Raw genomic sequence first — 21,155 nt, forward strand, 5'->3', positions numbered from 1 at the left:
AAACGAGTGGTTATATTGCCTTGGCTACTGTTGCTATCTACATCGGAATCCCATCATTGAATCCATGACGGATCAAGGGTTAGGGTTCATATACCCCTGATATCCGTACCCCACTGAAACGTAACCGCTGTGGAACTCGACGGCCACGACCTGTGACAGCTCGACCACCTTGACAACCTCCATCTGGGGATAGCTTCACATCTCCCAAACCACCACAGGCGAACAGATCCAACATCTACAGACTTGGGGAACCGTACCACAAGCTGCCACGACCACGTATCCATCTAATACTTAATATCTTTCTCTAATGGCGCTTATAACATAGTCCTCCTTCCTCCTCATTCGCAAGCTCGAACCACCTGTTCCCGTCATCCCCCATTCGAAAGTTCGAACGATCAGTTTTGACCGCCCGCGCATTCGCCAATCCTGATAACTAAGACGCGCAATTCCACCCCCTCTCCCAGTAAACCGACGACAACATCGCAACGGCACAACAGCAAACAACCACCACCACAATGGCGAACCACCCAATCCCCGACCTCTCCACCCTTCTCTCCTCCGCCCAAATCTTCTCTTCCAACTACCCCCTCCCCCACATCCGCGCCATCCACAAGGCCCTCCATGCCGAGATCGACGACAAGCAGTCGCGCCTGCGCACCCAGGTCGGCGGCTCCTACCGCGAGCTGCTGGGCACGGCCGACACCATCGTGCAGATGCGGGGCGACATGGAATCCGTGCAGGCGACATTGGGGCGCATGGGTGGAAGGTGCGGCAGGCAGGTGGTGAAGGAGAAGATGGATGGACTCAAGAAGTGGGATGAGAGCGAAGATATGCACAACACGAGCAGAAGGGAGGCGGCGAGGGTCAAGATTCTGGAGGGGTGTGTGTTGGCTGTCCAGAAGTTGTTGAGACGGGAGGAGAAGGCCGCGGGGAGGGATACCAGGAAGATGAGAGGAGGGAAAGTGGAAGAAAAGGAGGCAGTAATGTCCAAAGGGGATAAACTGCTTGTTGCGGCGAAGGTGTGCGTGCTTGGAAGACTGCTGGTGAAGACTTTTGAGCGGGAGGGCATTCATACCGAAGCGTCGAGGACGGCGGTCAAGTCGGCTGATAGATCGTTGACTGTCCTCCGCGACAGACTCCTCCGGTGCATCGACAGCGTGCTGGTGAGCGTCAACGAGAAACTCACGCCGCGCAGCGATCTCCTCAAGGCGTTGAGCGCGTATAGTCTGCATACCAGCTCTGGAGCTCGGGACACTCTTCGCCACTTTCTCGACGTCAGGGGGAGTGCACTGTCGCTGTCCATCAACAACAACAACAACAACTGGGAGGGACAGCCGTCAGCGGCAGTTCGAACACCCAAGGACATCCTCAGACGGCTCAACCTCTACGCCAAAACATTGCAAGACGTACAAGCCCTCACACCCAACAAGCTCGCGGACGCGCTGAACGGACTCAAGAAGAAGGCGCTCCTGACAGATGACGCCCTCCGCGCCATCGAAGGTCTCCGGCTGGACATCTACTCGCGCTGGTGCGGCGACGAAATCCGGTACTACACGCCCTTCATCCGGCACGACGATCTGCAGGCCGAAAGCGTCAACAGCCTGCTGTCTGAATGGGCCCCCGTGCACCGCGACGTTTTTATTGATGACCTCGACAAGACCGTCAAGTCCATGAGCGAATTCAAAGCCATCGTCGACCTGCGCACCTCCGTCCTCCGCCTCTGGATCGCCGAGAGCTCGCGCGTCCGGTACGATTTCGCCTCCAAAGACGACAACGACAGCTCGCCTGATGGCATCCCCATCAGCACCTCCATGTTCAGCCGAATCCGCTCCACAATCAACAACCACCTGCTCTCCGTGATCGACACCAAAGTGCACAAGCTCCGTCTCGTCGGCTCCGAAGCCTCGGCCGCTCTGGCCGCCTGGCGCGAGGGCACCACGGACGCGCACCTCTCCCTTTGGGACCCGTCCGCCTTTTCAGGTATCGACCTCACCATCCCCTCTGGTGGCCCCTCTGGCAGCGGCGCCGCCCAGCAATTCGCCTCCGAAGTGATCTCCCGCCTCTACGGACGCAACGACGCCGTCTCCAAAGCCGTAGCTTCTTACAAGTCCTGGTTCCACGTGATCGACGACGTCGGGTCCGTAGTCGAGCAGTTGCGTCGCCAGCGGTGGGAAAACGACCTCGAGGACGAAGAAGAAGGCGACATGATGATGGTCGAAGACGAAGAGACGATCGAGCAGCGCCACCAACTTCTCTCGCGTGAAGACCCGGAAAGATTAACTACCCACCTTAGCGAGTCCCTCGTGAAAGCGTTTGCCGCGCTGGATGAGCACTTGACGGACCTGTGGACCCAGCAGAGGGACGGTCCGAATAATGGGCAGATAGCAATGTACCTCCTTCGTCTGCTGCGGGATATTCGTAGTCGTTTACCTGAGCAGCCTCAGATTCCGATGGGCGCGGCGGCGGCGGCGGAGGACAGCAGTATCAAAGCCTTTGGTCTACCCACCATTCCTTCATTACATACGTCCCTTGCCCACACGGTTTTGGTCAGTCCCGTCGATGAGTTTGTAACGGTCGCTTTGGCTCGGAAGATGGTGGTCGGGAGAGGGTTGTGGGAGGGAAGCCCCGAACTGCCGACCTCTCCCTCGCCGGGCATGTTCCGGTTCCTGCGCAGCCTGTCGGCGGCGATGGCGGAGGCAGGAGCGGACCTGTGGAGCCCGGCGGCGGTGAGGGAACTCAAGAAGGAAGTGAGGGGGGAGGTGTGTAAGGTTTGGTTGGAGGCTGCTAGGGGGGTTCTAGAGGAAGCAGAGCGGCAGGAGCGGGAAAGTGGTGAGAAGGAGACTAGTAAAGAAGAGGGGGGTGAGAAGAAGGACGATGAGATTAAGAAAGAGGGCGAAAATGGCGGGGAAGAAGGGGGGAAAGAAGACAAGGAGGAAGAGACCGATGAGGAGGCCAAGAAGACACAAGCAGAAGCCTTGGCCGCCAAAGCAGAGGCCGAGAAGCTCCAAAAACAACAAGAAGAAGAAGCCGAAAAAGCCAATCAACAACGCCGCGACCTCTTTGTCCAATGGCTCTTCGACATCATCTACCTCGGCATCTTCCTCGACGGCAGCAAAGGCGACTTCAACGCGATTGCCAATACCGTCTTCCAGCACTCTGGTCTGGATCCAGGGGCCAAGGGAAGACTGGTCAAGGCGGCGCAGGAGTACTACAAGAGGACTCAGTTGTTGTTTGGCTTGTTGACATCGTAGCCTTCCTTCCTTCCTTGCTTCTTTTTCCATACAAAGTACAATTACAATAATACCAATTAATTTTGCTATGTTCATCAATACTCGTGTACGTTGGGTATATGTATATAAGCCCGCTGCTCTTGTCCCTTGCGCCCGCCAAACTCCGACTCCGATTCCAACTTTTTGTCTCTGAGGGGTATCTATCACCTTTCCGAACATCCAATGATGCGAAGGAGACCAAGGACGTAATATACTCAAAACAACAAAACCTACCAGAGGTATCTAGCTCCCGCCGCTTCTAACAACGGGACTACGGCGAAGAAGCCCTCAACTCCTCCAAAGCCTTCCTCGCCATTTCCACGCTCTCAAACGCTTCCCCCTGCACCGCCACCCTCCTTCTTCTTCCTAGTCCCCTTGCCATCACCCACCTCTTTCGTGCTCGGTTTCGTTCCATCGTATTATCCTTCCTCTCCTTCTCGTTCTTCACACCATTACTCACCACCCCATCCACGACCGGAGTTCCATTGGTCGCCTTCCCGTTCGTTATAGCCTGCTTATTACTATTATTGTTGTTCATTGTCTTCTGCTTCCTCCCCTTATCCCCCCTCTCAACCTCCTGCAACTCATCCCACAACTCCCTCAAGACCTTCCACCCCTCTACCACCTCCTCCATCCTCCTCCTTCTCTCTTCGGGGCTGACGGCTTCCAGCTCTCTTGCTCCCTGCACGATTCTTGCCTTTCTGATATACTTCGCCGGTCCCCGACCTCTCTGAGCCTGCTTGACTACTCCCTTGAGTGTATACCCGATCGGGCCGATAATCGCCGAAATGTCCTTCAGCACGAACCCAGTTAGCCCCATGCCCACACCTTTGACGAGACCAACCATCCGTCCCGCGGGAGCTGGTTTTGTCGTCGTTGCTCCCGCATCGTTATTGTCGTTGGCGGTGCTGCCTCCTTGTGACCCTGTTCCTGTTCCTGGTCGTGAAGCAGAACCAGAGGGTTTGCTGCTGATACCACCTTCTTTGAACCCACGATACGGCAACCGCACAAGGCCCGTCCAGCCATCATAGATCCCAAACACAAACTCGTGGCCTGCGGCTTTCAGACCGGATTTGATCCCCGTCACGCGCGTGGGGCGGCGGACGGTGTCGTCCCCGTACAGACGGGGCGCGTTGTGGAAGCCCTGGGCGAGAGCAATGGAGAGGTCAACGGGGGCGCGGGCGATGGCCGAGGCGGACTTGATGGCGCCTTGGCCGATCTCGTGGACGATCTCCTCGGCGACCTCGGCCGGGTCGGTGGTCGATTCGCCGCCGTTGGTGGTGGTGGTCATGGTGGTTAGGTTGGTGTCGGTGCGGTGGTCGGTTGCAGGGCGGATGGGTGCGTGGAGGGGGGATGGAGAGGGGGAGGGGGGTAGGGAGTCGAAGCGGGAACGCGTGTTGTGGATGGCGTTGGTGGTTGTTGTGGTGATGTTGGGGAGTGATTGACCTGAATCGGGGGTGGTCTCGTTGGAGTTGTTGTCGACAGCGGTGGCGTCATCTGGTTTGGAGTCGCTTGATCGACCGGAAAATTGGGCGTCTGACTTGTTATCATCGGCGGCGGCGGCGGCGTGATCTTTAGTTTCGACTTTTTGAATGGTTTCGTTTTGCTGTTCAGAGGGCTTGTCCACCTTCTCGCCATTGACTGCTGAGTTGCCCTTCTCCTTGGCCTTCCCCTTCCCCTCCAATCTAGCCTCTCGAGCCTTCAACTTCTTCTCCCGCCTTTCCCTCTTCTCTTGCTTCTTGACCTTCCTCTGCTTGGCCTTCTTGCCCAGCCTGATTGGCACTCCACCAATTCCCGAAAACACATCGCCTACCGTCGAGACAACCGTGCCAGCCACGCCCGTCACCGGCTCACCAGGTCCTTCAAAGTCATTCCACTCGACATGACGGAGCAGCCTCAAGTTCTTCCACGAGGTGAGTCTCTTCTCGACCGCGAGGTCCGCAGCCATGGCACTCAGCTTCAAACCTGTCGGGCTCCCCTTGACTTGCCAGACTGCCACCTTATCTCTCAGAATTGAGCACCGCATCGACCGGTCACCATGGAGCATCAAGCCCTTGTGGAACGCCTTGCAAGCATTCTCGGCACCATCGCCTTCCTCACTGATCCGATGAGCAATCTCCTCCACGGCTGTCACAGCCTCGTCGGTGAGACAGTACTTGATTCCGTCGGCGAGTTTCTCCGCCGTCAGACTCTTGTACGGCACAGGCTCCGGGCCAGCCTTGGAGTTACTCACCATGGCACCCCAGAAATGCTGGTCGCCAAAGAAGGGCACAATCATGGTCGGCTTACCACACTTGAGCGCAATAGCAGTGGTGCCTGCACCACCGTGAATCACGCAGGCGCGCACCCGGGGAAAGAGCCAGTCGTGCGGTGTGTTGTCGAGCATGTAGATGTTCTCGGGAACGTCGAGACTGTCGCCACCAAGACCACCCCAGCCTTTGGAGACGAGGGCGCGCACACCGGCTAGCTTGACGGCATCGAAGATCATCTGCGTGAACCTGTCTGCGTCGTCAACGACGATGGATCCGAAGCCGATGTAAACAGGGGCCTCGCCTGCTTCGAGGAATTTAACTAGGTCATCGGGAGGTTGGAAGGTAGAAGCCAGCTCGAGGAAGACAAAGCCGGATACGTCAATCTCGTCGCCCCAGTCCTCGGGCTTGGCGACAATACCGGGACTCCAGAGGTAGCTGAATGGGACGTGCAGACGGTAGGTAGCACCGGGGGCCCAGAGGGTAGAAACGGGATCGAGACCGAGTGTCTTGACGCGGAAGTCATTGACCAAATCGCCGAGACCTTGCCAAACCATCATCTCGACTAGAGGATAGGAGATCCAGTTCGTATAGCCGGGGTCGACATTGGACTTTTTGATGCTGGCAAGTGGATGGGGAAACGCTTGGGTGGGGGTATATGGGAAGGTAAACATCAAATGGACGGGAATACCCAGCGCCTCGGCGCAGTGGATATGGGCAAAGCTGGGAGGGTTGGCGATGATGGCATCGGCTACAAAGGGGTCCATGCGTCCCATCATTTTGAGGTTGTGAACATCCCGCTCGTCATCGGTGGCATTGATGCAAGCTCGCCAGAAACCTTGAAACATGCCCGCCATGGCGGCACGTCGCTTTCCGATGTCGCCAGCTTTTACTGATTCCAGAGTCGGGATCATACCGGGATTCTTGACCATGAAGCTCATGAGCTCTGCTGGATCGCCGCCGACGGAAAAGAACTCGAGGCCGGAATCCTTCTCGACAAAGTCGCGAAAGGCAGGGTGTGTAGCGATACGCACGCGATGGCCGTATTGCTCTTTTAGAACCTTTCCAATCTTCAAGAAGGGTTGCGCATCGCCGCGGGAACCGATGACCATAATGACAATGTTTAGCTTTGGGCAGGAAATCTTGTCTGGACCGGCCGTAGTCGAGGCCGTGGAGAGTCGTGACACGACCGAAGTCTTTCTGGTTTGCTCAGCGTTCTTGTTGGAATTTTCGCCCCTTGCCGGCATCACCTTCTTGGCTGCCATTCCCAGGGCCTTTGCTAGATAACCCGTACTGCTCGTGTCGTTGACCGAGATGTTGAGGCGGCCATCACGCTTGGAGACCCTGCCCTTTGTCCTGTAGTTTTCATTTCCAACATTGAATTTGCCAAAGTGGCCGTGTCGTTCATGCTGTTTTTTGTCGGCTTGTTTCTTCCGAAAGAGGGGCTTCTTGTGGCCAGGGGCATGCTCTTCTTCATCCGACGAGGACTCGCTACTGGAATCCGAGTTGTCGCCAAAGGCGTGCAGTGCCCTGGGATCCCACAGAGATGTGTTGGTCCCGGCGCGCTTCATAGCCGGTACGGCGAAGGAGTCTTGTCTATTGGTTTGTCTCGGTGCCTCGGTCTGCCATTGTTTGTTCATGGGTCGCTTGATGGGTTCGGTATGGGTTTTTCGCAGTCCTGGCGATTCTGAGACTTTGTCTATCGGGTTCGCTTGGTCTTGCTTTTTGTTCTGCGACGTGGGGGGAATGGCTGGGGAGAAGCTCGGTGACTGGGTTTCAGGGGGAACATGGGAAGGGTAAAGAAGGTTACCCTTGGCGTCGCGAATGACAGTGACTTGGGCACCGGTCGGACTCGTGCTTGTTTCGAGCTTGACGGGGGCTGGGTCGGAGGTATCCGAGGTTGTTGCAACCAGCGGTTGCGTTTCGAAAGCGGTAGCCATCGTGTTGTGATGCTTGGAGGGCTTGGGCCCGAGGGTATCTCTCTTCAAGGAAGATGCTCGTTATGATGGTCGCGGTGCTTGGACGTAGCGCGCGTCTTGCTGTGGGAGGATTGATATTATATGACGAGTTAATGGTACCACCAGCGACTGTGACGCATGAAAGAAGACGCTTTACGTCAAGTGCACCTGCTGCGTTGTTGGGCTGGTTAGGTAACGGGTTATTGGCGACGGAACATGTTTCTCCCCAGATGAATTTGCCAACTGTAGTGGGAGAGCTCTTGCTCTGGTGTTTAACAAGGTAAGTCTAAATGATGGATTTGATCTTCTTCAAAAGGAGTGGCCGTTGGTTGGGTTCGGTTCCTTGATCAGCGAAAGTGGTTCGTGTCACTGCCGAGTCTGCTCACGCGCCGCGAGGTCCAATGTTACTCGAATGCAAGGGTAGCCGCAATCTATTATTCCTGTTTTCTCTGTACAAGTCCCGTCATGGGCACTGCAGGTGAAAGAAGAGGCAACAGCGGGCAATGACATCATCTTGAGCTGCTTGGCCTTCAATAGCTTCAGGCTTGGCATTTCGGCTTTCCAGGGGTTGGCGTCTGTTAAGCGATCGCACATGTCCCAGGGACATTGTGACATCAAATGGGATGCGACTCTCAGTCCGATGAATCTGCCCGATCCTGTGTGTTGGAGATGTCACGGTTCAACGTGCAAGATGGAGGCAGCGCGATATCCACATCGTCGTTGTTCTGGACTGAAATGTTGTTGCACACCATCAGCTGCCAACCCTGTCGGTTCATCCCGAAAAACCACTAACACTAATACCAGGGGGATCCACCAAGGCACCATCTGGACGACACAATCCAACCTCAACAAGGCCAACCGCATTCGCATCAACTAGGAAAGAAATGATCTACACTCGCCCACGCGAACCAAGATCGATCTTCAACGCATCTCAAAGACACCTGCGAGTCGTGCGATTTTTATCTTCTTCAGAGTCAAGGTTGGCTCGAGTCTCACCGAGCCCTACCGTTGGGGTGGAGGATATCTCTGCTCGCAACCCTAATTATTCTACCATGACTGTACACATTCACACTGGTCATACCAGTGCTGAGCAGCTCCGAGTCTGCTCTTAGGTACCAATACTGGCAAGTGTTACCATCATAAATCAAACGGGCCGCTGGTCTAGTGGTATGATTCTCGCTTAGGGTTCAATCCTGAGCATTCTTGCGAGAGGTCCCGGGTTCAATCCCCGGGTGGCCCCATCTTTTTTTCTTCTTTTTGCGAGTCATTCCCTGGGTGAGGGAGGTAAGCAGAAATAGACGTTGCTGAATACAACAGCCACTCAAGCATCACCAGCCAGGTGTTATATGTCCTTTTGAAGACAACATAAAGAAGGAAAAATGACACCCGAAACTCCGACCTCTCCTCGGTTCGACACCCCTGAACTCCGAAACTCTTTGCTCGATCGAACGCAACGCAATGCAAACGCAACCAGTCATGCCCATGCCCAAGTGCCCGCTATTCCGTCTTGTGTGATCCCAGCCGATGAGAAATCCAACGCTCCACGCCTTAAGCAAAGCCCGCAAAGAAAGCAGCGAGACTCGGAAAGAGAATGACTTTGAGGAAGACACGCAGCGAGCCAGCTTCTCCGATCATCTCTCTGGGGTCATTGTTGTCGCTGTTTTTGACTTTCTCGTTGTCATCAATAACAGAGACATTCCCACCGGTGTTATCGCCCTTGTCGTCGTCTTCGTTGTCATTGTTGACGTTGGGGTTAAGCTCGTCTCCGCTCTCATAGTCGCTCTCTACCCCGCTGGTGCTGTCAAGGTTCGAAGCAACTGTTACGCCCTCGTTTCCTCCATTGCCTAGCGATAGGCGAATTGTGGTCAGTTCAGGTCGGGATTTTACAAGGGTGGGTGAGAAGAAAGAAAAAAACAAGAACGAGCAGGACGAATGTAACAGAGGCTAGTTGTAGAAAGTTAGCAAGCCATACCCCTTGGTATCGTACTTCGTATTCCATCCATACCTTAACCCCTTGTTTCCCTTCACATCACATAGCATACCCCACAACACCGCGCACTTCACAATTCACATACCACCACCGCCGGTGAAACCGGTAGATCCCATAATCATTCTCTCGTCAATGAACGAAAGCAAGAACTTGGAGAGAAGTCGACCGGTGAACAAGTGGAAGAGGCTCGTCTTGTTTTTATTGGCGGGATCGGTGAAAGGGTCGACGTTCTCTTTGGGAGGACCGCTGGGGTCGAACGTTAGGAAGTCGAGTTCGTGGCCTGTTTCGGTTGCGGGTGTTGTTAGTTGGTGTTTTGGGAGTATTGGCTTTGGTAGAAGAGAAAATCGGTGCTTATGGGTGGGATTGGAAAGTGGGGAAATTGGAAGATTACGGGTGAAGGGTTCAAAGGAAAACCTGAGAGGGAATGGAGAAGGAGGGTAGGAAGTATATGTGGGACATGGCTTGAATGTTAAGGTTCGCTCAAGGTGTATGAATTTACCAAGGTTGGAGCCGTCCAAGAGGCCAGAGACCATACAAGTCATGGAGGGGAAGATGGGATGGTGGTGAGAGCGGAAGGCGGATTTTTTCCACGGCAGAGATACGGGGTTCAAGAGGAAAAGGGCAAAACTTACGAACATCCGAAACGTCAAAGAACCGATCCCGGAATGTCTTCACCATATAGATGGCCGCCTCGCCATCCGGGAACTCCTTCAGGCTCTCCAACGCCTCATCATCCACGAATGGGTTAAACGCCTTCCCGTCTTTTGCCGTCGACGGATGCGTTTGATAAATTTGGTGAAATTGATACATGAACTGCCTGAACGGCAAGTTGTCGATCGCCTCGAGTGTATCCCAGGCTTGTCTGCGAGTAAAGTCCATCTTCAACTGGTCCATGCCTTGTTCAATCTCCCCGATGTCCTCGATACCCCCCTCTTTCCTGCCCATAATAATTTCCGCTTCCTGTTGCTGATGCTGATGGTACTGCTGCTGTTGCTGCCGTTGCTGAACTTTATACAACCAATCCCTCTTCTTGACCTCATTCTCCATAACCACATACGCGTCCGCCTGTGCCTCCTTATACTCCAAAAACACACTGAGCGCCGCAAACGCCGCAAAGCAGCCCGCCCATTCCTTGCGGGATCTTGGCTTCAGCGCCTTGCTGAAGTCCTCAAACAGCCTCCTCACCTCACGCTCAATCATGTCGTGTGTCACCGCTTTCAGCTGCCTATTGAGCACCCTGGCCGTCAGAACCTTCCTGTCCAAGCCCTCAGGCACCCGATACCCCGCAACCTCAATAGCGTGCACGGATTCCGGGTCCAGGTGCAGGTGGTAAGACATGGTGTAGTTCATGGTCAGAATCTGCAGCGCGCGCTTGACCATGCCGTTGCGAGATTCGTTGGCGTATCGTCGCAAAATAGGAAGCACCCGATTGGGGATTTTGGTAGTATGCTCGCACGATTGTGTGAGGAGGTAAGCCCATTGGTCTTCGTTATATAGTCCCTCGTGGAACTGGCGCAGATGCCGGCGCAGTTCTTCGCGCTGGTCGAGCCAGCCATACGGCAGCGCAATCGGCGTTGCCGGGGACTCTTCGAGGACGAGCCCGTGGCCCGCCCCGAGCGAGTGTTCGCGCACGGTGTACCACCTCGTAGCGTCGGGGGCGTTGGGCGTGGGAGTGAAGAACTTGGCAAACACGGTGAGCATAGCATCCTTGTTGAAGCCACGGCCGAGAGTCAGACGCAATTTGATCGGTTTCTCGGAGTTCTCCTCTTCGTCCTCCCGGAAGCGCACCAAGAAAGAGGCAACGTTTTCCCTTACGTACTCCTCTGCTCCCTTAGCGCCTTCCCGCTTCAGATGTACTTTCAGCCATCCCGGAAAGATGACCTCGGTGAAGTCGCTGAACTGCCAGCAGATCACCTCGGGCACAGTGAGCTTAAGCTTCTCGCACCGCCGGCACGGGCGTGTTTCCTCGCACGACACCTTACGAGCGTGACAGCAGAAGCAGGCACCTATGCGGCGGACTTGCAAGGCAGAAACGGCGGTGGAGATGGCGAGAGGACCCTTGCGGCCCCTGAGGGTGGTGCGGCTGCTTCCCTCGGCGTCCTTACCGCCGAACAAGGCCGCGCTGCTGCCCTTAGCAGCGTTCTGGCTGATGGACTGCGGGGTGATGACGACGAACTTGTTTTCACCGGAGATGTTGACGGTCACGCTGCCGGAGGATGTGGAAGAGAAGGTGACTGTAGACGGGCTGGGTGGTACCTTTTTCTTCTGAACGCGAGCATTGCCACGGGTCTTATGGATGGCAGTGGGCTTGGAGGTCGCGTGCGAAGATGAGGAGGGGCCCGGAACGGGGATGGAGGGAGCTGGGTACCGCTGCTGGACTTGAACGGATAGGTGAGGAGCATCCTCTGGGGCAGAGTGATGGCTCAAGGTGTGGCTGTTGATACTCTCTGGTGGGCTGGAACTGAGTGCACCTGGGCCGATCTCGATGTTAAAGTCTTCCATGTTGAAGGGGGAGGGGACTTCTTCCATGTACCCGAGCTCGAGGCCACCAGGATGAAGAGGATCCCAGGGTGGGACATTAACATCGGACAAGACAATGTGGAGGTCAAAGTCGTCCTGAAAGTTCTGTGATTGTTGGTTCTGGTGGCTGGCAGGCTGTTCAGATGGTCCCACAGCAGCCATACCTTGTTCATATTGCGGATGAGGAAACAGAATAGAGTTGATGTCCATGTTGTCGAAGGTATACCCATCGAATTGTGAGAAATCATCAGCGGAGAATTGGTAACCACCTTCGGGCGAGCCAGACAAGGCATCTGGAGTCAAGGCAGCTGGCAGGGGGCTTAAACCGCCGCCAAACTGTCCCTCAACATTGGTCCAAGAGCTTAGACTACCCTGGACAGGGCTGGCCTGAAGGCCGCCCAAAGTACCGGTATCGGGGCTGACATTGACAAAAGCCCAAGCGTGTTGTTCAAAATCCGAGTCACCGCCGATGGACTCGGGGGCATATCCATGTTGGGGGCTGTGGGTGTGGGCGTGGTCATGCTGATGACCATACTCGTAGTTGTGTTCGCATTCAGCTTGCTCATGCTCAGGGTTACCATGATGTCCCTGAAAGGGTGAGTAGCTCATGAGGGGTGCAGTAGACATGGTTTCCGAGGGAGCAGCTTCGGCGGGTGGTGTTATGGTTTCGCGGCCTTTGCCCTTGTCAGTAGCCCTCGTAGTGTCGAGGGCTTCGTTCTTTGATTCCTCCACTTTGGCGGTTGGAAAGGCGATCTTTGGGATTTCCTTGAACGGGGAACCTCCTTGCTCTAGGGGCTCGGGGTCTTGGACGCCTTGAGATGCGTTGGCTAGGACCTCGGTTGGTGAAACGTAAAGAGCCTGTTGTCTATGGCTTTGTGGACGTAGGGTGGTACGCTAGTGTGATGTTGTGTTGCGGTGATGATCTGGACAGTTGAACTCTTTGAAGCTTGTTAAACGGTCTATTCGAAAGTGGTATAGAAAGGTGAAACGGATTCGGGATTCTGTGCGATGTAATCCTCGTTCTTATATCCAGCGAGAGCTTGGGATGCCGCAGCACGCAAGATCAATGGCTCATGGAATGCTCCTTTAAACAGAGTGTCATTTTCTTGTTTGCCGTATCAAGAGTGTTCAAGACCAAGGAGAGGTGTCGCAGCAGGACGTGTGGAAGGGCAGAGTCGAGTCACGACAGCTACCAAGACCGAGGCATGCCCATTCAGAGAGTCAAGAGGGTTGTGAAAAGAGGGCGATGGGAAGAATGATGGGAACGAGAAGTGAGTTGAAGAACTGGAAACGAGGAAGATGAATCAGATATTGGAAACACAAAAAAGATCAGTGTTTTTTTCCCGAGTCCTTTTGGTTCTGAAGAGACCCTGACCTGACGTCGTCAAGGACAGGTCAGTCAAAGCCGAGACAAGACGTTTGCCTGCTTGAGATCTACCCCTCCATGACAGATTGAACCCGATGGGATACAATGTTGTACACGGTAGACAGGCCGGGAGTGGCTTCAAACTTGTATCGAGAGAAGTGTCAAGAGTGTCAAAGACCCGTCTTCAACAAACCAGACGATATAACTAACCTTTTCAGGGTACCGAACAGATGCGCAACCTGCATGCCCATTCCTCCAGATCATCGTCACCATCATGTTCCTATTGGACAGAGTCGAAGGCTGGTTCACTCAGCCCGCCCTGTTACCAGGGGATGCGCAACCCTTGGGTGTGTTCTGCGGGAGGCATGTGGAGGGACATGAGGTGGGCGAGGTGTCATCCAGAGAGGGGACATTGGGGACAGATTGGGGGGGGGGGAATGTCTCGATGCGCAAGTCAGGAAAGGAAGAAGGATGAAAAGCCAACCCCTCTTGGCGGCGCTATACCCGATTGGATACCGATTCCAACAGCCACTATTTGAACCGCGCCTCCTCCCACTAGCCAGTGGCCTCCATCTCTTTCCTCTGGTTTCCCTACCATTTTACTGTACCATTTCCATTTTCATGTACTGATCTTACCGTACTACACACCGAGGCTTTCCACTAGCTTTGTCGCTTTCGTTTCACTTTCCTGGATCCCCCTTGCTTGCAACGCAACACGTCCATGGATGGACGGACGGACAGATTTCGTGGAGACGAGGTTACCACAGATGGAATCCAGGGCGACGTCACTCGACTCAGCAAACAATCCGTCCTACCTTCATCTGAGCCCAACACTTCCGGAGGCATCGAGTCAGGGTTTGTCTCAACGAATGAATGAATGAACGACAGTACCTTAAGGCGGAGCGGACAGGTTCAATGGAACAAAGTGTCTAGAATTCTGTTCAGCATCTATACAATGACATGTGGTTGCTACTCTGATGAACTGTGAAAGGACAGCCCGCCAAGGCCAGCAATGCCTCGATCAACTATCACTCACACGCGACTTACACACGACCACATCCCCTGGTGCCGATGATGACGACCGCGGTGATGATGACCAACACCTACAAGTACTAACAAACAAAAAACGCCAAGATCAATTTTGAACATCAAGAATCCGTTCAACATCTCTCATTACCTCTAGGTACTTGAACTTCTCGGTCACCAACTTGCCCCCACGGTGCCACCATCTCAAGCGTGCCCACACCTAGTATACCCAGCGTTAGGCATCATGGATTCATTGCAAAGAAAGGGCAAGGACAAGGACCAGGTGGACATGCTGTGTTTCCCCACGGCACACAATACACTACACACCAAAACACGACTTACACCACAGATTTAAACCACACGTTCTTATATCCGCTCGCCTCGGCCTCGGCTTGAACATGTTATGGTATAGGTGTCATGTAAGATCCAACTAGAAACTTGATCGTGGTGTCATCAACTACGAGTTTGACTTCAATGAATAACTACTCAGCATCACGAAAAAATGGGGCAAAATCTAGGAACCAACGAAGGATAGTCAGAAGCTGAGCCTCATCGTTGTGCTAAACGAGCGTATAATATGGTACCTTAAAAACTTGAAGAATTCCACTTTCAAGGGAATGTCGTCCACCACATACATCGGCACATAGTGGTTAACCGTCAATTTACCCAGTTGCGTTTGACGGCTGCCGAGGAGCTTTTATGGCGATAGAGTAGTCGCATACCTTTGACCTTTTGCCTCTCTCTCTACCTGCATTTCGGGACTGTACTCGTGAGTCTTTTGTCATATATTTTCATAATGGTGTTAACCCGACTACTAAGCACCAACCATGGGCATACCATACAAACAGGAGACTCAAGCAAGGCCCCCCTGTATGTCGTAAGTATCTCTTTGAAAAGACCTCGATAAACAAAGCCGAAACAAAGCCGAAACAAAGCAGCTCATCATCGCAGACTTGGGTTCCTTCCCTTTAGATAAGCCCAAATGAGGTGAGAAGATGGAAAAAGGCAGTAAGAATGACATGACAGGTAAGGCAACACAACACAACACAACACAACCTGTAATCACGACATTGAGCAGTGACAGTGGCAAAAGGAGTGTGGCAACCAGTAATCGGTAGAGGTAGTCTGGTTCGGTAAGAAAGGCAGTCAAGGAAGGAGGACATGTAGGCAGTCAAGGGAGGTGGTGAGATATACTCCGTGCTACACAACGAACGAGGTCGGGCCGGTTGTTGTTATTCGGTAGGAGTATGTAGCGTAGAGCGGGCAGGGCCTGAAGCAAGCTCATATGGTTGGTGAGGTGACTGTGGGTGTGAAGGAAAGACTGCAGAAGACGAGCGAGCAGCAATCTCGAATTATCAAACTGTAAGGCCAAGTCATTTAAAAGCCAATAACTAACAGTATCAAAAGACCACCCTCCCAAGACACTTGGGTACGTTAACACCCACCCCACCCAGCACCTCACTTAATTGCACAGCGTACATCAAGAGAACCTATAGCAACCACGAGAGGGGAATCCCAAAGATACAGGAAGGCAAAGATGACGTCAATACCACCCCTTATACCCCGAGCATCGTCTCTTTCCGAGTCCAAGTTGTCCAATGAAGGTGTTCCATATCCATTTCCATATCCGAGCTGAGATGAGATGAGATGAGTGAGGTATATCGACAGTTCTTTTATCCGTTTCCTTCCTTGCTTATATCCAACCAGTATGCGCTTTTCCCGTCTCCAATCCCAAATTCATTTATCCAAGGTGTTTTCCTCTTTTTGCTGTTTTCCCTCACTTCCCCCCCCCCCCTCTTTCCCTAGGTAACTTTGATCATCCTGGACAGACATTTAGAGGCATATTTGTCCTTGGTTCTGTCCCATCCCTTTCCATACCAGAATTCCAACAAAAGCTCGCCGACAAGCCTTTCCTGGACTTGTCCTTGGCGTAGATATAACCTCCTGTAGATTTGTCGAGACAATGTTGTGTCCGTCTGGGGTTCTTCTTCTAAAAACCAAAAGCAGAATCTCAAGCAAAACAAACAAACGAAAAAAAAAAAAAAAAAAAAAAAGAAAAAAAAAGGGGGGAAAAGAAGGAAAGAAAAAAAACCGGAAAAGAAAAGAAGAGAAACAGGTATAATAAAAGTGCATCCGACCGAGTGGATGCTACATGACCAAACCTTCTATATATATATAGCCTCGCGGCCGTTCCTTCTCCCGTGTATCTTCCTGACCAATGATGCAACCATAATAATAAAGCAAACTTGAGATCCAGATCCAAAAGGGGAGTCCTGTAGGGGGATATAACCAAACCAGACCAAACGCGCATAAAAAGCAGAACCAAGGATTCAAAATCAAGCTGGTGAAGTCGCAGAGAGGTACTGTAAGTAAAGGTGTAGGTGTAAAGGATCATCCACTCCCACTCGAGAGTAAGGGCATCCATCATCTTCAACCTTCACAACCTCCCGCTTCACCCCACCCACCCCAAGCCCTCAGCGAAACCTGGCCGCCGCAGCCGCCGCCCGTTCCTGGATCTGCTGCTCCGTCCTCACATACAGCTTATCCAAAAAGTCCATAGCCGGCGCATCCTTGAGGATCTTGGCGACCTGAATCCCCGCACTGATCAGCTGCAAGATATTCCGATCGTCCTTCAACGGACGACTCTGATGCTTAGCCGCGTGCCTCATCTCCAGACTGTTCTCCAAAATCGTCACAAACTGCTTGATTTGCCCGTTATACAGCACCCGCGCGGGGATTCTCCGCTTGGTAGCCAGTCTCTTCAAAAGGTACACCCACTCGGTCCATTCGCGGTCCTGCGGTCTCTCGACGGGCCGCATGTCTTGGGTCAAAGGGATGGGGAACTGGTACTTGGCTACAAAGTCGTAGGCGCACTGGGAGAGCCGGTCGTTGACTTGCGTCAGGACGGAGTCCTGTTCTTGCACGAGGAGGTTGGTCGGCAGGTGGGGGAGCTCGCGCTCTTGCATGGCGATGTATTCCGGCGGAGGACGCTGAAGGAATTGGTGCGGCCCGTCAAACTCGTCCCGGTTGGAGGGGCGACGCTGAGAGCGGCTACCTCGGTTGTTGTTACCGTTACCACCGTTGTGGTTGTTGTGATGATGATTGTGGCTGTGGTGGTTCTGATGGTGGTTCTTGTTGCCGCCCGGCTTGCTGGAGGGTGCTGTTGACAGCGAGGGGTTGTCGAGCGAGTAGTCGGAGAGGCTGGGCGAAGCCAGGATGTCGTCGACCGAGTCCGCCGATGACGACGAGGCGAACCGCGACGACGACGCCGGGAGGTGGTGATCACCCCATCCCCCCTGTGTGTGGTTGAGGTTGAGGTTGGGCCCGGTGCTCCGGTACTGCCCGTTAAGGTGCCCGTGGGCGGCGCCGTGGCCTGGCGCGCTAGTGTATGGGTCAACGGGGGCTGGTCGGGGGTTGTAAAGCTGAGGGGTGGGCGCGGCGGCGGCGTGGTAGACGTGGTCGGGTCCGGCTCGTCCAAGGTTGTACTGGCTCTTTAGGTTGCTTCCAAGACCGAGGCCGTTGCCTAGCGCCGTCATCGACACGGCGGTCGTTGGCAGGTTAAACGTCGAGACATTTCCGCTTGTCGAGAAGGCCACGCTTTTCACTTCAGTGTTATTTCCGGCATTCCTCTGAAGACGGGGATATTCTCGCTGAATGGAGGCAGGTGGTGGTTCGATTTCTTACCTATGCGGCCGATAGGGACCCCTGCTGGTGACGTCGAACGAGGTGGTGTTGGTGTGCTGCTGGTACGATGTTGTATCGTCGTTGTATAGCGGGCTTTTGGTGCATTCGGTTAGTTAGCTCTGGATGCGCCCCGAATTTCCCCAAAAGGAGGGATGATGTGACGGTTGGTCATGTTTTGGGGATTTAGGCTGTATTTTCCCACCTGCGCGTAGAGAGCCAAGGGTCACTTGGCACAACGGCCGACGTGCGGTAATAAGCAAAGTCCGGCTGTGCCATCTTTAGTCTTTTCCTATAGCTGATTTGTCGGAATGGGATTTCCGAAAGATCGATGCAATTCTTGTTGAAAGGGCGCCCGTCCAAAATGGTGGTATTTTATCAAGTTCTCTTTTTTTTTCTTGCAAAACTTGGCGAGCGCAAAAAAATCGCAACACGGAAAATTCAAAATATTATGGCCCGCAGGAGTGTTCAAATTGGCAGAGGAGGAGAGAGGAAAAAAAAATATTCGTCCAGCAAAACGGCAAAAACCGAAAAAAGCCTGCGGCCAGGATTTCCTGGGATACCGGCCACCGAAATCTTTCCAACTCCAGAAGGATCCACGAAACGGAGCTGGCGATAACCTCACCGGGTTATCAGATCTTTTCGGCGGATTCGCAATGATCCAGGGGTCCGGTAGGGCTCTCGCTGGCGACTCAACTAAACACGCGGGCGGGTTTGACAGCTTGGCGGCGTGCGCACAAGTGGATTCCTAGGTATTTTTTTCTGATCGCGAACCGGACCCGAGATCAACAGCGGCGTGTCCTGGCACTCTTCCTTCGGACGAAGACGACAAAGATAAAGAAGACCCTAGAGACTCCAGAGGGCTGGGCCCACGATGGTGACATAATCCACCTCCAAGTTGGGAGCGTGTGGCAAGGTTGATGCTGTCACGACAGCGAGCAGCACGGATACGGCGCGACACGATATCCTGGCCGGTGCGCCCCGGCAGTTGGGAGGCCGAGAGTACGACACACACACGTGCAATCACACGCCCCGTTTCCCGGTCAGCAAAAAGACACAAGCGAGCGATGTCAACTTTGGATCGCCAGCAAGCGCGCGTGGGGGATGTTTCTTCTGACTCGTGCAAAGGCACAAAGCAATCGGGTGTGGACGAGAACGGAAGATGATGAGCAACAAGACGTAGCGATGATGGCGGGTCGCCAACAAAAGTCGACAAAGTCAAACCGCAGGACGAGCGAGTGCAGGCTTTTTTTTGGTTTTTGCACTTCTTTGCTTGGTCGTTGTTCTTGGCTGCCGGGACACCCTGGACATCTGATTTTGCGCCGCAATCCTCGGTTCTCCAGAGCCAGAGGGTGGCCTGCGCTTGCAGGGCAGAAGCATCTGTACGGCGGAGGAGTGCTCCTGCTGGTGGTGATGCGTCGTCCGGAGTGAATCCCGATGGTGTCAGCCACTCCATTGACATGTCAACCGCGGGAAGCTGGCCTGGTTGCCCGGATGAGTGTCGTCGTGTCAAAACACCCAAACATCGCGAGGATGAGGCTCACCAAAACGGCATTGACGGTGTGTAGGTTCCACGGGATAACCTGTGGACGGCCAAAAGTAGGGCACCAGCGTTGGGCAATGGCAGAGACTAGTTGCCAAAGACGGCGTGTTTCGCTGGGAATGCAAGATGTGTTGTCGACGACCCCCAAAGGCCATCCAAAGGTGATTGGTGCAAGGAGCTCCCCTGAACAAGTCGGAGCTGGTTGTGATTCGGAGAACGTGGAAGCTCTGGAAGGGTTGGGCACAAATGGAACACAGTTCGCTGGCAAGCCCAATTTATGTCTTGATGCCACATGCCATACCGCATGTTTACCGACTTTTGCTCCCCCCCCCCCCCCCCCCCCCCCAATCCCGCATTTCGTGGCGTGGCCATCGCTCCGTTCTGTGACCCTGCACCTCTACGGCCTCTGCCGGTGCGGGCATGCGGTTCCGGATTCTTTAATGCTGTGTCCTGCCCCTTTGTCCTGCAACCCTCCCGTCCCTCTTTGGGTCTTTCCCGTCCGACTGCCCGTTCCTTTTCCTTTAAAAAGGTCAAACCCAAAGCTGAAATCCGCATCAGGACTCTGAAGTCCGGAGATCTGGTGTACGGATATCGGCCTTGGGAAAGACCGCATACGCGCCATATTGCCCCTCAAGAAAACCATACCGATGCCCAAAAAATGTGAGGCCGGAATGGGAACTCATTCATGAGATGAGATGTGTGCGTCGGCGAGACCCCTTCTCATCACATGTCTCTCCCGTTGCAATGGTCTCGCTTGCCGGCCGCCGGTTGTGTGGAAACTCTTTGGAGCACTGGAAGGGCGGCCCCACCTTGCCGCCCAGTCCCGAATACCCGCCCCGTTACGTTGGATGCCCGTTTCTTTTGCGACCGTCCCGTCGCGGATTTGGATGCCGGCCACGTTCTCGCCCTTTTCGTTATACCTTCCTGTCTCAGTCCGGATGAACCGCCCGTTTCCCGAAACCTCAGCCCGGAGTAAGGATTACCAACACAGCACACCTTACCCAGACAACCCGCCCCGGACCCGGCCCCGGACAGGCCTTCCGCCGGTTACCTCGGTGTCATCTCCAGAGGCAGTTATTATATCATTAAATTTCGTCAGGTGAGTGACATCGAGAAGATGCATCGGCCCACACGCATTCATGGAGGACTGTAAAAAGAACAATTGACGTGCTGTGCTGGGCCACCACCAGCTTACGTCTCTCGACAAGACATAGCAGCCCTTGGAGTACCTTGACGGTTCATGTTCCCCGGGATGGATGGTGTTGAAGTTGATGTTGTTCCAAGTTGGAACTTACAGACGGGCCTTAACCTCTGGCCGATGGCCGAGGTAACCCCGGGGTGAAATTCTGCCCCAGTCGAAATCTGGGGTAGTACCGATCTGGAGCTTTGCACCACCCCCTGGAAACTCATCTGATACCGATGTTCTTCTGAGACTCACACACATCTGGAGGCAGTAGACCCTGACCACACTATCGTCCGACCGATGTCCACTCGACAGCGTGCCAACCGCAGGTTTCGTTTACCCTACCCACCAAATCAGTTGGCTTGGCATT

General features: G+C 54.0%; 6 protein-coding genes and 1 non-coding gene across 7 annotated transcripts; 3 read left to right on the plus strand and 4 right to left on the minus strand.

Moving 5' to 3' along the window:
- The first annotated feature begins 154 nt into the window (after positions 1-154).
- B0T23DRAFT_377691 (uncharacterized protein) lies at positions 155-3,307 on the plus strand. The gene has a single exon (XM_062837041.1). The coding sequence runs from the start codon at positions 516-518 to the stop codon at positions 3,249-3,251; it is 2,736 nt and encodes a 911-aa protein (XP_062694315.1). The 5' UTR covers positions 155-515; the 3' UTR covers positions 3,252-3,307.
- A 4-nt stretch (positions 3,308-3,311) lies between these two features.
- Positions 3,312-7,610, minus strand: B0T23DRAFT_120425 (uncharacterized protein). The gene has a single exon (XM_062832028.1). It carries the CDS (start codon positions 7,456-7,458, stop codon positions 3,541-3,543), a length of 3,918 nt encoding a protein of 1,305 aa, XP_062694316.1. The 5' UTR covers positions 7,459-7,610; the 3' UTR covers positions 3,312-3,540.
- A 1,016-nt stretch (positions 7,611-8,626) lies between these two features.
- B0T23DRAFT_t134 lies at positions 8,627-8,716 on the plus strand. The gene has a single exon. It is a non-coding gene; the product is annotated as a tRNA-Pro (tRNA).
- Positions 8,717-9,433: 717 nt separating this feature from the next.
- B0T23DRAFT_120439 (uncharacterized protein) lies at positions 9,434-12,836 on the minus strand. Its single transcript, XM_062832029.1, has 2 exons — positions 10,099-12,836; positions 9,434-9,746 (listed from the first exon to the last, which is right to left on the minus strand). Exons 1-2 carry the CDS (start codon positions 12,611-12,613, stop codon positions 9,544-9,546), a joined length of 2,718 nt encoding a protein of 905 aa, XP_062694317.1. The 5' UTR covers positions 12,614-12,836; the 3' UTR covers positions 9,434-9,543.
- Positions 12,837-16,848: 4,012 nt separating this feature from the next.
- Positions 16,849-18,031, minus strand: B0T23DRAFT_377701 (uncharacterized protein). The gene has a single exon (XM_062837042.1). The coding sequence runs from the start codon at positions 17,912-17,914 to the stop codon at positions 16,853-16,855; it is 1,062 nt and encodes a 353-aa protein (XP_062694318.1). The 5' UTR covers positions 17,915-18,031; the 3' UTR covers positions 16,849-16,852.
- An 874-nt stretch (positions 18,032-18,905) lies between these two features.
- On the minus strand, positions 18,906-19,521 carry B0T23DRAFT_394961 (uncharacterized protein; the record flags this gene model as incomplete). The annotated part of the gene is made up of 2 exons (XM_062838159.1): positions 18,906-18,982; positions 19,077-19,521. The coding sequence occupies 2 exons, from the start codon at positions 19,519-19,521 to the stop codon at positions 18,906-18,908; spliced, it is 522 nt and encodes a 173-aa protein (XP_062694319.1).
- Positions 19,522-20,053: 532 nt separating this feature from the next.
- Positions 20,054-21,155, plus strand: B0T23DRAFT_120466 (uncharacterized protein). The gene is made up of 2 exons (XM_062832030.1): positions 20,054-20,701; positions 21,057-21,155. Exons 1-2 carry the CDS (start codon positions 20,298-20,300, stop codon positions 21,064-21,066), a joined length of 414 nt encoding a protein of 137 aa, XP_062694320.1. The 5' UTR covers positions 20,054-20,297; the 3' UTR covers positions 21,067-21,155.

Source organism: Neurospora hispaniola (genome assembly GCF_033458365.1).
Source record: "Neurospora hispaniola strain FGSC 10403 chromosome Unknown B0T23scaffold_3, whole genome shotgun sequence".
In the NCBI taxonomy this organism is placed as follows: Eukaryota; Fungi; Ascomycota; class Sordariomycetes; order Sordariales; family Sordariaceae; genus Neurospora; species Neurospora hispaniola.

What these genes read in the sequence shown, in the direction of transcription:
- B0T23DRAFT_377691 (XM_062837041.1), top strand. Translation starts at nt 516, where the DNA reads ATGGCGAACCACCCAATCCCCGACCTCTCCACCCTTCTCTCCTCCGCC.
- B0T23DRAFT_120425 (XM_062832028.1), bottom strand. Translation starts at nt 7,458, where the DNA reads ATGGCTACCGCTTTCGAAACGCAACCGCTGGTTGCAACAACCTCGGAT.
- B0T23DRAFT_120439 (XM_062832029.1), bottom strand. Translation starts at nt 12,613, where the DNA reads ATGTCTACTGCACCCCTCATGAGCTACTCACCCTTTCAGGGACATCAT. An exon ending in CTTTGACGTTTCGGATGTTC is followed by an intron (nt 9,747 to 10,098) that starts GTAAGTTTTGCC and finishes CAACCGAAACAG; the next exon opens with GCCACGAACTCGACTTCCTA.
- B0T23DRAFT_377701 (XM_062837042.1), bottom strand. Translation starts at nt 17,914, where the DNA reads ATGACGGCGCTAGGCAACGGCCTCGGTCTTGGAAGCAACCTAAAGAGC.
- B0T23DRAFT_120466 (XM_062832030.1), top strand. Translation starts at nt 20,298, where the DNA reads ATGTGTGCGTCGGCGAGACCCCTTCTCATCACATGTCTCTCCCGTTGC.